The sequence below is a fragment of the Macadamia integrifolia genome, chromosome 7, assembly GCF_013358625.1.
Source record: "Macadamia integrifolia cultivar HAES 741 chromosome 7, SCU_Mint_v3, whole genome shotgun sequence".
Classification (NCBI taxonomy): Eukaryota; Viridiplantae; Streptophyta; class Magnoliopsida; order Proteales; family Proteaceae; genus Macadamia; species Macadamia integrifolia.
The window spans coordinates 19,303,220-19,318,945 of NC_056563.1; the positions used below are offsets into that span (position 1 = coordinate 19,303,220).

General features: G+C 36.9%; 1 protein-coding gene across 1 annotated transcript; it reads left to right on the forward strand.

The window, feature by feature from the left end:
• Positions 1 to 2,242: 2,242 nt before the first annotated feature.
• Positions 2,243 to 3,260, forward strand: LOC122084802. The gene is made up of 2 exons (XM_042653231.1): positions 2,243 to 2,542; positions 2,658 to 3,260. The coding sequence occupies exons 1-2, from the start codon at positions 2,243 to 2,245 to the stop codon at positions 3,258 to 3,260; spliced, it is 903 nt and encodes a 300-aa protein (XP_042509165.1).
• The last annotated feature ends 12,466 nt before the right edge of the window (positions 3,261 to 15,726 follow it).

Sequence of the window (15,726 nt, forward strand, 5' to 3'; positions counted from 1 at the left end):
AAAAAAAAAAAAAAAAAAAAAAAAAAAACTATGCCTAACATTGATGATTTACTAGACCTGATTTATGCAGGTCCCCTCACGAAGATCATTATGCCTCAGGAGGATTACGAAGAGAAACTTCAAACCTTCTCTTACACTCTGATTGGCAAAGTGAATTTTCGATTTGTTTCGATGGATGATGTGAGGAAGGATGCAAAGAAAGCTTGGAAGTTGAAAGGTAAGGTAAACTTGGCACCTCTAGGGAAAGGATATATACTTTTCCGTTTCGAAGTTAAAGGCGACATGGCCTTTATGTGGAAAAGAGGGCCTGTCAAAGTAAAAGGGCAGATTATAAGATTCCAGTGATGGCGCCCATAGTTTAGTATTCGTGATGATCACATTAAGACCAAATTGGCTTGGATACATTATCCTGAATTGCCAATGGAGTATTGGCACGAGAGAATTTTATTGTCAATGGCCAAAGCATTGGGATGAACAATGGAGATTGTTCGTCGAATGATGAACGCTACCATGGGGAACTATGTCCGTGTCCTCGTGGAAATAGAACTAGGTGGCACTAGGGTGGAGGAAATCCAGGTTGAGAGAAGGCAACTAGGCAAGGATTCGCTCTTCTGGTTCAAGCAGCGAATCACCTATGAAGATGACATTGGTAGATGTTCTTTTTGTAAAAAATTGGGGCACTCTTGTAGACCAGTGTAGAGATAAGAACAAGAAGGAGAGGAAGGAGTCAGCGATGGAGGAAGCTGAAAACCATTCCATCGCTGGTACTGCCCAAGCGGAGGAGGGAGGTGGTGTGGCAGATAGCTTTTTCGGCGTCTCCAATCGTGAGAAGAATCCTCACTTGGTAGGAGATCGCATGTCTCCTTCTTTTAAGGAAACTACCTTACCTAGGAGTAATCTGCCAGCGATGGAAGATTCTCCTAATATTGTGAGTGCCAATGTGGACAGTTTGAACCAAGGAAATATGGAAATTATTCTCCCTTTGCCCCACGTTCAAGATAGGAACACCCATGACCTTGTTATGATGGATAACCCACTTGGTAGCGGATATGGACCAGAATTTGATTCCGGAGAATCTGGATATTCTTCTTCAGAGAGGGAGCCTCTTGCTTTAGCGCAGGATAGTGAAGAACTATTGGAGGGCGTTAATGCTAAGGACTCAAGGGTGAATGAGGCTGAAGGATTAGCTCAGATTTTCCATAATCTGTGCCCTTAGAAGCATAGAGTGACGTATGCTAGTGGTCGCAGGGGTCGACATCAGTCTAGGGGTGGTAAAAGTGGGCATGGCCAGAACTGGGGTGGTGAGGAACATGTTGTTTCGGGACTATCCCCTTCTCATATTGAGGGTGGAAAGGTGATCATTTAGCACCAAGAAGTTGCCGAGCTTGACAATGCTATTTCCAGGGCAAAGGGCAAAGCAAGAAGAAAGGGGAAGACTTTTATAGTGACAGGGCAGACTTCTAAGTTTGACCGTTAGGCTACTTCCAAGAAGTGAGCTTATGCAGATCCTCTTCTGGAACATTAGAGGAATGAAGAAGGCGGTCAACAAACACGCCTTGAGTGATTATAAGAAGAAGGATCCAGACCTTCTATGCATTGCAGAACCTATGGTTCCTGTGAGTGATTTCCCTAATTTATTTTTAATAAATTGGGTTTTTTTAATAATTTCATTTATAATAATAGAGTTGGTAGAATCTCTAATTTATAGATTATGTGGAAAAGAAATATGGGAATTCCTGTGGTTGTCTCGGAGTCTGATAACCATATCATGATATCTCTAGTATGGGATCTTTGTCATATGCAAGTTACATTTGTCCATGCTAGCTATTTCAGAGTGTAGAGAAGGTCTTTATGGCTGAACTTGGTTGCAGACTCCCCTCACACTCCTACTCCGTGGGCTTTGATTGGTGACTTTAATGCCACCCTACAATCGCATGAAAAACGTGGGCCTAGATCCTTTAGACTGGGGTCCGTAGCGGAATTCAGTGCTATGGTTGATGCGTGTTTCATGGCTCAAGTATCCTCGGTTGGGAGGAAGTATACATGAAGTAACAATAGAAGAGTAATGAATGTTTGTGCTATGCTTGACAGGAGCTTTTGTAATGAGGAATGGCTGGCCAGATTTCAAGACTGCTCATAGAAGGTCCTACGGAGAATTGCATCTAATCATACTCCCCTGCTTTTATCTTCAGAGGTTAGTCAGCGTCCTTCCAATTGCCCGTTCCAATTTCACCAGTTTTGCATGGACCATGAAGACTTTGACAGGGTGGTGGCGTCTTCCTGGACAGAATGGATCTCTGGGTCCCCTATTTTTGTTCTTATGAACAAACTGAAACGTCTAAAAGAGGTCCTGAAGACATGGGCGAGACCTTCCTTCCCTCACCTTGACAGAGCGTTGGATGATGCGAAGAATGTCCTCTCTCTAACTCAGGATCAGATTGAGAGAGAGGGGATGAATGAACAACTGTTTGCTTTGGAGACTGATGTGAAGACGGCCTTGGTAAAGGCCTTGGAGAATCATGAAAGAATTTGGGCTGAAAAGGCAAGGATAAGGTGGCTGAAATTCCAAATTTTTTCATCTCTCAGTCAAGATGCGAAGAAACAAGAATATGATCAAATCTCTAAAGAAGTAGGATGGGGAAATTGTGGAAGGGCAGGATCAACTAGGAGATATTGTTGTTGACTTCTACGAGAGATTTCACAGAGCTACGCCTACGATGGATCATGTGGAATTGTTGGACTGTATTCCAAGGATTCTTAATCAGGTAGATTGCTATAGCTTGGACTTGCTTCTCGGGAACACTAAAATAAGGAGGGTGGTTTGGGAGCTTGACCCAGACAGCTCGCCTGGCCTTGATGGATTCTCTGTGGTGTTTTTTCGGAAATGTTGGTCCACTGTAGAAATGGAGGTGTGCAATGTTGTGAGGCAGTTTTTTAGCTCGTGCTCTATGCCTCACGGGGTGAATAATAACTTTCTTGTTTTAATTCCCAAAGTGGATGGAGCAGATACTTTGGATAAGTTCCAGCCTCTCTGTATGGGAAATATTTTCTGTAAAATAATCTCTAAAGTGATGGCTCTGAGACTGGAGACTCTCCTCCTTAGACTGATATCAGAAGAACAGGGGGCTTTCCAAGAGGGGAAGATGATTCACGACAACATTGTAGCCTCTGAGTTGGTGAATCTAATTTTCTCTATGACCGGAGGGGGTGGCCTAGGTCTGAAAATAGATATCAGGAAAGCTTATGACACAATATCTTAGTCTTTTATTTTTCGGGTCTTGTGTAGATTTGGCTTCTCTGAGAAGTGGATTAGTTGGCTTCTTCAGATTTTGATTTCAACTAAAATATCTATTCTTGTGAATGGAGGACCTTAGGGTTTTTTTGGGGTGGAGTGAGGTCTGCGACAAGGAGACCCTATCTCTCCAATGCTATTTATAATAGTGGAAGAAGTGCTTTCCAGAGACTTGTCGCGATTGATTCAGGGCAAAGATCTGAAGATGATTAATGGGCCTGGAGGTGTTCCTACCTACACCTGGACACATTCTCTTCGTAGATGACATCTTCATCTTCACCAACACCTCCTTGAGGTATTTTAGGAATTAAAAAAAAAAATCCTAATGCAATATCAAGAATTTTTTGGCTAGTGTATCAACTTTGAAAAAAGCAAGCTCTTCCTTAGCAAGATTGCTCCAACTCGTAAGCAGATCATTGCTGATAACCTGGGAATTCAGATTTGTAGCTTCCCTACTCGTTATCTAGGGGTCAAAATCTTTAAGGGTAGAGTGAAGAAGGAAGCTCTCTTACCTGTGATGGACATGGTGAAGGGGCGGTTGGCTAGATGGAAAGGAAAACTTTTATCGATGGCGGGAAGGATGGAATTGGTTTGTTCTGTTATTTCTGGCATTCCCAATCATAGCTTTGCTATATACTGGTGGCCGTCCTCTCTTCTTGCAATGATGGAGAGGTAGATGCGGAATTTCATTTGGACAAGAGATGTGGACGCAGTGAGAAAAATTACAGTGAAATGGGATACTCTATGTAAGCCAAAGGAGGAAGGTGGGCTAGGTATCAGGAAGCTCGGAGACACTAACATGGCAATGCTGAGCAAGCTGGTATGGTGAATAAAGCATGAAAAATTGACTACTAGTTCTTTTCTAAATGCTCGATTGGTTAAGAAGGATGGCAATTTTAGTAAAGGAGGTCGCTCTTCTTCTATTTCCTTGGGTGTGAAGAAGGTTTGGCGCTTTGTGGAAGAGAACGAAAGGTAGATTATTGGATATGGTAATCTAGCTAATTTCTGGAAGGACAAGTGGTGGGGCCCAAAGTCGGTGCTAGATGAGTTACAGCCAACAGACTTATCTTTTCTTAGCTTTACTGCCAAGGTGGGAGAGTTTATCAGTAATGGGGAATGGGTTCTCCCACATGTGAGATTGGAGGAGATGGTCAATATTTTTAAGCACATTCAGGAGGTGAAACTATCCTCAGTGAGAGCTGAAGATATGTGTATTTGTAACTTGATGCCTTTGGGCTCTTTCTCTATTGCCCCAGCATGGGAGGGTATTAGAAGAAAGGGCACAAAAGTGCCCTGGTGCTCGCTGGTGTGGCAGAAAGGTCTTCCACCTAGATTCTCTACCCTAGGGTGGAGATTGGCCCTTGGAAAGCTTCCTACAGATGAGCAGGTTAAATGTATGGGGTTTATCTTGCTTCTAGATGTGTGCTCTGCAAGCAAGCTGAAGATAGTGTTGACCACATTTTTCTTAGCTGTGCATACTTGACTTCTGTATGGAAAAAGTTTGTAGAGTGCTTTTGTTGGTTGGCAGCAACATTAGTCGATTGACAGACTGTTTTCGTGGTGGAAAGGTAAGGCTAGAGCACTAAATCTTAAAAATCCATGGCTTATTTGGTTTTCCATTCTTGCAGCTAATATTTGGTGGGAGAGGAATCAGATTCTGATTTCAACTAAAATATCTATTCTTTTGAATTTAGTTGTTAAGAGCTTGTTCTTTGCCTTAGACGTTCGAACGGGGAGGTGAAATCCCCTAATGATGTTGTCAGTTGTAGGAGACTGGGACTACCTATGGAAAACCCCAGTTTCTCCCCTCCTCTGGAAGTTCACTGGTGCAAGCCTCAAAGGAACTGGATAAAGATTAATATTGATGGAGGTTCTCTTGGAAACCCGGAAGAGCAAGTGTAGGCGGCATTGCTCGAGATAGCGAAGGGCGGGTTTAGGACTCTTTTAGCTTCTTTTTGGGCATTAAGAAGATTTACAAGGCTGAGTTTGAGGCGGTAATGGAAGGGGTTTTGATGGCTAAGATGTTGGGGCAAGAGGTCTGTGGATTGAATCGGGCTCGACTGCTGTGGTGTTTGCAGTTCAGAGTAATCATATTCCGTGGTTCATTCTCCAAAGATGGTTATGTGCCATTCCTTGGAAGATCTCTCACTGCTTTCGTGAAGCTAATTTGATTGTGGATTTCCTTGCTAAGAAGGCCTTCTTGCTCTCTCTGTTGATGGTCATGCCGAAGGTGGAGGGTTTAAGTTGCTCTAGTGGGTTCGGTCAGTCTTTGTTTTATTTTGAGGTTTTTGTTTTTTCCACTTTTTAATAAAATCATCTTCTAACAAAAAAAAAAAAAAAAAAAAGAAAAAAAGAAAAAAGAAGGATATACAATCCAGACCTCGATATAGGTTTATATGAGCAGCTGTTGAGTGCTCCTACTGATGGCAATGCCGAAGGTGGGAGTTTTAGCTCTTCAGTTTTTTATGTAATTTAAATTTCATTTTCATTTCTTTAATACAAATTGGAATCTTTAGCCAAAAAAATCCAGAACAAGAGCCATCATCTTCAATGCTTGACTAAATTACAATGCCTTGAAAGGAAAAACACTGGATAAGTAATATGTAGAGAGCAACAGACACACAAATGGGTACATTTCTTTGTTCGTTTGTTTGATTGTTTTTTTTTTGATAAGAACTAATGGGTACAATTAGGTTCTGTATATTACACACTACCTCATATGTTTATCTTTGCCTTTCTATCTTGATATTCGTATTTTTACTCTTGTTTAATGATTCGATATGTCATATGATGATCATTTTAGATTGATGGTGCTTATATTCATGTTATTCGGTTTCTATCATGTCATGTATATGTATGTAGCTTAGGTAACACCAAGCGGATAGCTGAGTTGGTAAGGGACCTTTGCCTCAATAATTTCGATGAAAATTGAATAGTTCTCATTCAACCCCGATATAATCCGATTCATGCGGTATTGGGGTCAGTATGGACCTGCGGGACTAGTCTGGATACCAATTGTTAGGGGAAAAAAAAAGTATGTAGCTTAGGCCATATTTTTGTTGTCATGTTTATTTTCCATGTTTTTCTCTATTTTGATCTTGGTTTTCTTTGTTTATATATCATGTTGGTGCATATTCCTCGGGTCTCATGCATCATGGCTCATGGGTTTCATTGTTTTATTTATTTATTTATTTTTTTTGCCATTAAAATGGGTATTAACTTGCGATTTCTTTATTTCACTAGTAATTCATGTTTGTTTTTATGCTCAAAATCATGTTTCAACATTTTCTTGACATTTTCACTATTGACTACATCTTAAAGGTTTTTTTTTGTTTCCTCATATTTTTAGAAAATTTTAATGATTTTTTAAGTTTGTTTTAGTCCTACTGGTATTTTCATAAGTTTCACCACTTGATTTTTTGCATGAATTTTTATGCATATTTTTTTTTTTTAATTATATTAATGAGGCTCTCCTCGTTATTTTGAGCTTTATTAGAATTCACGTGTTTTCTCTTATTTTCTATGCACTCATGGATTTAGGATTTAGAATTTGCATTTTAGGTTTGTTTATTCGCTTTCTTTCTTGTATTTTTATCCTTCATGTGTACTATTGTATATTATTTTCTCTAGGTATGTGTCTTTTTCTTTTCTTGTTTATTTATATTTCGACTACCAACCTTCGTTTTGTAGCTAACAACTTTCTCTATGTGGCTACAAATTTTTTTTTTTTGGTAAAAACTGTGGAAACGCAAAAAGCAATGCAGAAGGTAATGAAAAAACAAGAACAAAAAATGCACATAGGTTTACAAGGATTGGTAAGATTGCCTACGTCCTCAGTGTGATGAGACTCTGCTTCACTATCAATGGAGAATAAGGTTATAGAACTCGTCCTCATACCTCTCAGTATTTCTTATATTATAGAGAAAGAAAATCTCGCTACAAATATATGCCGAAAACCTCGCTTATGTAACATGTTTTTTTTTTTACTAGAAATTTTGAGACTTTATTAAAAGAAAGTAATAAAAATATAAATGTATTGGAATACAATAAAATGTGGTTCAGAAGTCCCCACCTTCGGCATTGCCATCAACAAGGAAATCTGAAACACCTACTTAATTGTGAAAATCGGTATTTGGGTCTTTTTGCAGCATCATGTGCGATCTCATCGTTAATGAATGAAGGGAAGATTATTTCCAGATCAGAAATCCCTAACTTAGCTGCATCTTTCGCAAGATAGTCTGCTATTGGGTTTGCTTCCCTAAAACAGTGCATGATTTTCCAATTTATTGTGTTCAAGAAAGACTGAATTGCCAACTAGTCCATTACATACCATGGGACAGCCTTTGCTTGAACTAAGGTTACTACAGCCACTGAATCAGCCTCTATCCATAGCGATTCCACTCCATTTCCCTTTGCCATTTTTAAGCCCTCCATTTAACCTTTGAATTCTGCCACATGGTTAGTTTATATACCAATGTGGTATTTTAATGAAGCTATGGTCTTCCCCTTGCGATCCCTAAGAACTCCTCCTGCTCTAGCCCTTCTTGGATTCCCTAGATCAAACCCATCAACGTTTAACTTTGACCAACCTGTGAGAGGTTTACACCAATGAACTTCCAGTAATGTTTGGTTAGGCTGAATAGGCGTAGTTTTCAGACCCAACTGATGATAACATATTAAATCGCTATGTTGCTTAATTTGCTATGGAGAAATCTTACTTGCCGCCTACAGATCCCTCTTTACTTTTTCAAAAATTTGGACGTCACTTCGATAAATTCCTTCTTGCCTTTTGCTATTTCTCTCTCTCCAAATATTTTCTGGAATGATTATCAGACCCATTGACCAAGCCTCCTTCATTGGCAATATTCTTCGCTTTCTGATCCACCACTGAACCTACTTATAGACTTCAACCAGATTTGGTGTCAAATCCCAAAACAGTCTAAGAATTTGGCCCATAATGCCATGGAGAAAGAACAACTTATAAAGATGTGGTTTATTGATTCTCCTTAAGCATTGCATAAGTTGCATTTAGATACTAGGGGAATACCTTTTTGAGTAATCGTCTCATCTGTTGGTAGCTTCTTGTGCATCAAATGCCATCTGAATGTAGACTGTCTTGGTTGCAAGTTTTTTCCCCATACAATTGAGTGCCATGAGACTTTTCGCTTATGTAACATGTTGGTCACATGTTCAAAAGTCAAAACTCTAAGCCTGCTATATAGAGGAAAACCATCCAATACTCAGATGCATTAGCATGCTCCAAAGATTGTCTCATGGTCTCTAATAGTTGGGCCTAGATCTGCTGGACCAATGGCAGTCCAAAACTCAGCTCAGCTTTGCTCGTCTATAGCCTTAATCGCTCTACAGGTGGTATGGGGACGATGTAGACGAGTTATGGTGTTCAAACAAAGATGGTCCGTATTCCCTTAATGTTTGATTGTTCTTGCTTCTGAGTATTGAACCAATACGAAGTAGAAAATTGCAAATTGAAATAGCTCCATCTATGAAAGAATAATATTGCTGAGCTGTGGAGAAGCTATCAGTTAAGCTGCAGGAAACAAGTTTGGGCTTGCCTGCAAAACAGCTAAATGGCTTCTTCAAAGAGCAAACCACTTTTCTCCGTCTAACCCAAGATTTAGAACCATGCCCTCACCGTCCTTGTGCACGATGACACAGGGATGTAAGAGTCTTAAGCACAAGAAGGATGCTGAGTGGGTGAGGTGGTATATATGTCCAAGTGTAATTACAGAGCTAGTATAACTACATGGGAAGTAGATTTCATCGTGTAGATAAACTCAATGTGGCAGAGATGAGGATGTTGTGACGATGAATGGTAAAACTAGGAATAATAAGGAAAAGAAGGAATGATCATTTTAAAGCTGATTTGGGAGAAACTCCAAAATATGATAAGCTACGAGAAAATCGTTGAGGTGGTATGACCATGTTCAACGGAGGCCTTTGGATGCTCTAAGATGACAGAGTGATTTGATTCAAGTTGAAGGAACTAAAAGAGCTAGGGATAGACTTAAAGTGATCTTAGGAGAAGTGGTGAAGAAATACATGAATAGCTTAGACCTTGTATCAAATATGATGTCGAATAGAGCTGAGTAGAAGACAAAGATCCATGTAGCTGACCCTATTTAGTTAGGCTAAGGCTGAGTTGTTGAATTTTATATATATATATATATATATATATTTAACGTTTTCAACACTCCCCATTTAACTAGTCGTGAGGCATGGGAAAGTGTAAATTGCGTTTGATCTCACCGTGGTACATATAAATCCCATGTTCATCTCACCTCTCTCCCACCTCACCCCTTAAAAAAAAAAAAAGGGAAAAAGAATGCTACCTAATAGTGTTTCATATGCCTAGATACATGGGAAAGTGGAACTAGACTGTGAAAAGACACCCATGCACTAGGCCCACACAGTTGGCATAAGGAACACTATCGGGTAGTGATTCTTAACCCTAAAATAAAAATAAAATAAAAATAAAGGGGATATAAATGGGAATACAATCCTCTATGACTTCAATGCCACATTCAATTACTCGATAGCTACCTTATCTCCTGCAACATAATAGAAAAGAGAGTTAAATAAAGAAATTAAATATATAAACATCGACAAGAAGATGAACACAAATAAATGATTTATTAATATGGCAACAATATTAACATCCTTTTCCTTTTTGAATAAAATTAAATTAATGGAGAAAAAAGATAGCCAATAGGCAGGATACAAACCAAATTAGCAAGAACCTAAGAGGCACCACACTAACCTTAGATAAGGTAAAGGAAAAAAAAGTACAAGGAGCATAAGGTCAAACCACAAATTAAGTTGTCTGTTCCTTAGAGCAAACGTAGTACGAGGCAAATCTTATACAATGAGTCTGTCCGATATATACGCAATGGCCATTTGAATCCTCTTTCCCTTATTTACTTGTGAACATAACAACTCTTAACCTTATTCATGAAAATGGGAAAGAATCAATGTTTGTCGTTCCAAATCAATTATATTTGTTGGCAATGTCTAAGTGACAACAACATAGTTCATTGGGTTTTGATAGCATAGCCATAGGATCAGCACCCTCAGTCTCCATCACCTCTTTAACTGGATTATTCTCAATCATACAACTCTGGAAATCCTCTGTAATTGCTATACCTTTTTTACATACAATGTAAACTTTATTAATTGAGCTATATCCCACTTCAGAGAATGCCTTTCCCTTTGATAGATCTTCTTTGAACATGGATCCAGGCCTTCCCAAGGTCTCCGATAGTGCCAAATCCTTTCAGTTACCGAGTATCACCAGAAGGGCAAAAAAAGATCATTTCAGTTGCCAATGGTGACAAAATTATTGTTTCTGAAAATTCATTGCCAAGCCAAAAAGAGAGAAAAAAAAAAAAAATACAAATATATTACCAAGTCACCTATTAAGTTTTCATGAAAATAAATGTTTTTCTTTTCTTACAGCTTTATATATGGTTGCAAGAGATATTAAAGGGAACTGATTCAAATTTTCAAACCTACAGGAAAAAAATAAAATAAAAGAAGAAAGAAAACAAAAAGTTCTACTAATTTCTCCACATAATTATATTATTAGTAACAGAAAATCATTCCATAAATGGTTATAAAAATTCACTTTACTTCGCATCTAAAATTATTGAATTAAAAAATTAAAATGAAAATTACACCTAAAACATTGATGGGGGGGTTGCTCATTTGGGAAAGATCAACACCATAAAATTAAGGGGTCATGAGTTCAGCTCTCCTTGGGGCTTAAATCTAATAAAATAAAATAAAAAACATTATTACTAAATATGGTACATAATGATGTAACAAAAACAATGAATCGCATTGTTATGGAAGAATCAAGTGTATGCTCTCATAGGCAAAGTTGTAGTGTTATTGGGGAGGAGCTATGCATATAACTGTTTATTTTTTCAATTTGCCTCCATTAACTCCTCTAAATGTAGATATTTCGAAAAAAACGGTGAGGATAAAAAAGATGGTTCCTACGATCATTTGAAGATATTAAGTTTGAGAGCGCTTATGTATATTCTAAAAGATGAGTAGTCTAAGCTTGATGGCAAAGCAAAGCAATATTTTTTTGGAATATAGAAATGGAAAGTTTGGTTACAGATTATGAGATTTAATTGAGAAGAAGGCAATATTTAGAAACATAGATGTCGTCTTTCTTGACTGGCAAACAATTTGAAACTTTAAGAACGTTGAAAAGTTTCTCTTTCGATGTCTTCATTACAAATATTTTTTATTCGATTCATTCATGCTGGATCATAGGTAGAAGAGAATGATGGTAGAACATTTTTGTTTGTTAATACATTTTGATAAGGTGATTTTATCATTATTTTGTTCTATGGTGATGAACTGTTGATTGTTGGACCAGATGTTGGCGAAAATGTTAAGTTGAAGAAAGAATTGAGCAAGTCCTTGCCATGAAGGACTAGAAACCGTCATAGCAAGTCTTAAGAATAAAGATTTCTTGTGATAAGAAAGTAAAATATGGATATCACAAAAAAGGTACATACGTATGGTTCTTTTAAGATTCATATGAATAATGCAAAGCCGGTTAGCTCTCCATTTGCGAGTCATTTTAAACTGAGTAGTGAGCAGTGCCCCCTCAACTGAGAAAGGAAGAATAGAAATGAAGAAAATTCCTATATTGATATGTAGAAAGTTTGATATACAATATGATGTGTACATGATTCAACATTTTACATGTAGATGGAGTTGTGAATAGATTGCTTGCCAATCCTGAAAATAGCATTATTTATATAGAGGGGATCTTGAACAAGTTTCAAGATTGTTTGTACTAGTAGAATGTCACATGGTCTGGACAAAAATACTGATTGTGGACAAAAATACTGATTGTCTAGTGTCATTTCTAGGACCTTAACTTTTGACTCGGGTAGTGTTACAGGAGCCGTAACCCAATTTGGAAATGGTAGCTGTGTTCTACAAGCATTGAAGTTCTCAACTCATCCATTTAGGTGATTTTCGGGGCTTGCAAAGTTTATTGCGCAATTTAGGGTTTTCCTAATTTCTTATTTTTTACAGTTTTTCCCTTTCTTTTAAGTTGACCTACCTATAAAGTCTCTTTGGGATTTTTATAAGGTTAACTTATATTTTGAATGAAATAGTCGCATATTTTCTTCTTCCTCACTGGAACTAGGGTTTCATTTACCTTGTGGATTCGATGGCTAGTTTGTGTTAGAACGGAATCTAGTCCACCGCACTTCTGACTGTGTCAATTTAAATGATATATCTCAGAGAATCATTTATCTTGTGGATTCGATGGCTAGTTAGTGTGTGTATGTGTGAGGAAAGCAATAATGAACTAGTTACCTGTGGAGAAGAGAGTTGATAAAGCTTGGAGGCCATGAACTTGGGCCGAAATGCATGGCCATTTTTGGATTCACAAGTTCCGGATCAAACGAGAAGTGAGTATCTAACCAACCCTCTGCTGTGGAGCCTGAGGCCATCTACATAAATTGTAGTCAAGTAAATGAAACAAAATATAACAAAAGGCAGATTACAACTTCCAAGAGTATTCCTCGATATATATTTCCTTCTCGGTATAATATGAAATTTGAATATAGTGTAGAAGCTGAAACCTATTCAAAATTTAGAAAACACAATAATAGAAAGAAGAAACAATCACTTTACGTGGTTCAGAAAAATTCCTATGTCCATGGGAGAGATGAGAACAGTTTCAGTAACAATGGAGAAAGGGTTATACGCTCTTTAAAAATACTGAATGTGAACAAGTTTAAATGGAAATTCATATGCAACCCACAATCCAGTCCTCAAAATACAAGAATTCAACCCTCAACTGGTAGAACTCTTTGTAATCTTGATAAATACTGTATTAAAAAAGGTGAAAGGTTGCATGCAGGGTCTTATATGAACATGATCAATACTTTAGCCATTACTAGAAACATCCTGGTAGTCAGAGTTGGAAACACCTAATCACGAGTCAAATTTTGCAAATGACATTCTGAACAAGTCCCATCGCCTAAACCTCACGATGTTCAGTAAAATAAAGTTCATATGGCCAAGACTCCAAACTCTTAGGGAGAATCGATTGAAGGGGATGGGAACTCCATGATCTTTAATCATGATGGTGGTTGCCAGCCATCTAAGAAAATGGATGAGAGAGAGAGAGAGAGAGATTACCTGACAATACCATATTCATCGGAATAAAGTTGAAAAGAAAAAATATATGACTCACCTTGGATAAGTTTGATTGGCTCGAATCATCAGATTTTTTAAAAGATGAGTCAAATAAATAAAAAAGGTGCATATTTTCTAACTAAGCAGGTTACAAACAGGCTTTATAACCATTTTTTTTTGAATGATCTGGTAATATAATAAGAAGGCGACAAGGGCTTATACTTATGGAAACTTCCCTACCTTCTACTTTTTTTCTGATATTTTTCTGCTTTTGGGATTTTACATCTGTTTCTCCCGTCCTCTTTATAAATACCTAGATTACCCCCCATTTTCACTTGTAACATATTAAACTTGTTTCAATTTTTTTTTTTTTGTTTAAAACATCTTTTCCCATTTACTAATATAAGAAAACAACCAATTAAATACTGTTTTATTAGCTGAAACTCAAACTCTTTTGTGGCGGTGGGTTGTAATGCTAGTCTCCCCGAGGATTAGTTAATGTGCGCGTAAGCTGGCCCACGCACCTTGGTTAACAAAAAAGAAAAAAACTCCTACCTTGGCTCCCGTATCATAATTTTTCTATTTTTGATTTTTTTTCTAAATGCATTAGTATTGAATCACTTAAAGATATTATTTTATTATTATTATTATTATTTTTTTTTTGGTCTCATCTATCATCAAGGTTATTGTTTATTTGTTATTTATTTATTTTGTCTCATCCACCATCACAAGTTTAGTAATATATATATATATATATATAGAGGTCTCAATTGATACTAATTCGGATTGATATTGAATTAATGTTACATTCTCCGTTAGAGTTGCGATACATGGTTTTAGAGATTAAAAAAAATTGATAAAAGTATTGGATCTATATTGTTCTCAACCAATACCAATACGGACCACTTAATCTGTCCCAAAGTTTTTTTTTTTTTTTTTTGGTCACATCTATCATCAAGGTTATTGTTTATTTGTTATTTTTTCTTTTGTCTCATCCACCATCAGGAGTTTAGTAAACTAATTTTTTTTATTGATATTGGATTGGCATCAGTCTCAATCGATACTAATTCTAATATTTATTTGTTTTTATTTTTTATTTTATTTTTGTCGCATCCACCATCATGAGTTTAGTAATCTAATTTTTTTTTTTTATCAATATTGGATTGCGATACTAATTCGGATTGATATTTAATTAATGTTACATTCTTGGGTTAGGAATGTGATACATGGTTTTAGATATAAAAAATTGATAAAAATATTGGATCTATATCTTTCTCAACCAATACCAATATGAACCACTTCATACTTCCATAGTTTTTTTTTTTTTTTTTTTTTGGTCTATCATCATCACGAGTTTTAGTATCTATTTTTTTTTTATCGATATTGGATTGATATCGGTCTCAATTGATACTAATTCGGATTGATATTGAATTAATGTTACATTCTCCGTTAGGATTGCGACACATGGTTTTAGAGATTAAAATAAAAAAAAATTGATAAAAATATTGGATCTATATCGTTCTCAACCAATACCAATATGGACCACTTAATCCTTCCATAGATTTTTATTTATTTTTGGTCTCATCTATTATCAAGGTTATTGTTTATCTGTTATTTATTTATTTGTCTCATCCACCATCACGAGTTTAGCAATCTTTTTAGTGGGATTCTCTTTCCCCTGCTGATGGCAATGCCGAAGGTGGGGGTCGGGGAATCGATTTTATTTTTGATTCACTCTATTTTCTCAGTTTGATGTAGCTCTGTAATTTCTTCCTTTTTCTTCCATTTTAATATAATGACTTTCTAGCGAAAAAAAGAGTTTAGCAATCTTTTTATTTTTTTTATTTTTTATTTTTTATATCGATATTGGATTGGTATCGGTCTCAATCGATACTAATGTGGATTGCTATTGAATTAATGTTACATTCTCCATTAGGATTGTGACACATGGTTTTAGAGATTAAAAAAAATTGATAATATTGGATTGGTATCGGTCTCTATCGATACTAATTCAAATTGCTATTGGATGAAACTCAAACTCTTCCTTGGCGGTGGGTTGCTGTGCTAGTCTCCCTGAGGATTATTCGAGGTATCCGTAAGCTGGCCTGAACACCTTGGTTAACAAAAAAAAAAAAAAATCTCGTTGGCCCCCGTATCATTATTTTTCTATTTTTGATTTTTTTTTTAAATGCATTAATAGTGAGTCTTTTAAAGATATTATTTATTTATTAGCTTTTTTT

Bases quoted from the DNA above. Each gene is read 5' to 3' on its own strand.
- LOC122084802 (XM_042653231.1), top strand. From the start codon at position 2,243: ATGGACCATGAAGACTTTGACAGGGTGGTGGCGTCTTCCTGGACAGAA. The intron at 2,543-2,657 runs GCAAGGATAAGG...GTGGAAGGGCAG, and splicing joins AAAGAATTTGGGCTGAAAAG to GATCAACTAGGAGATATTGT.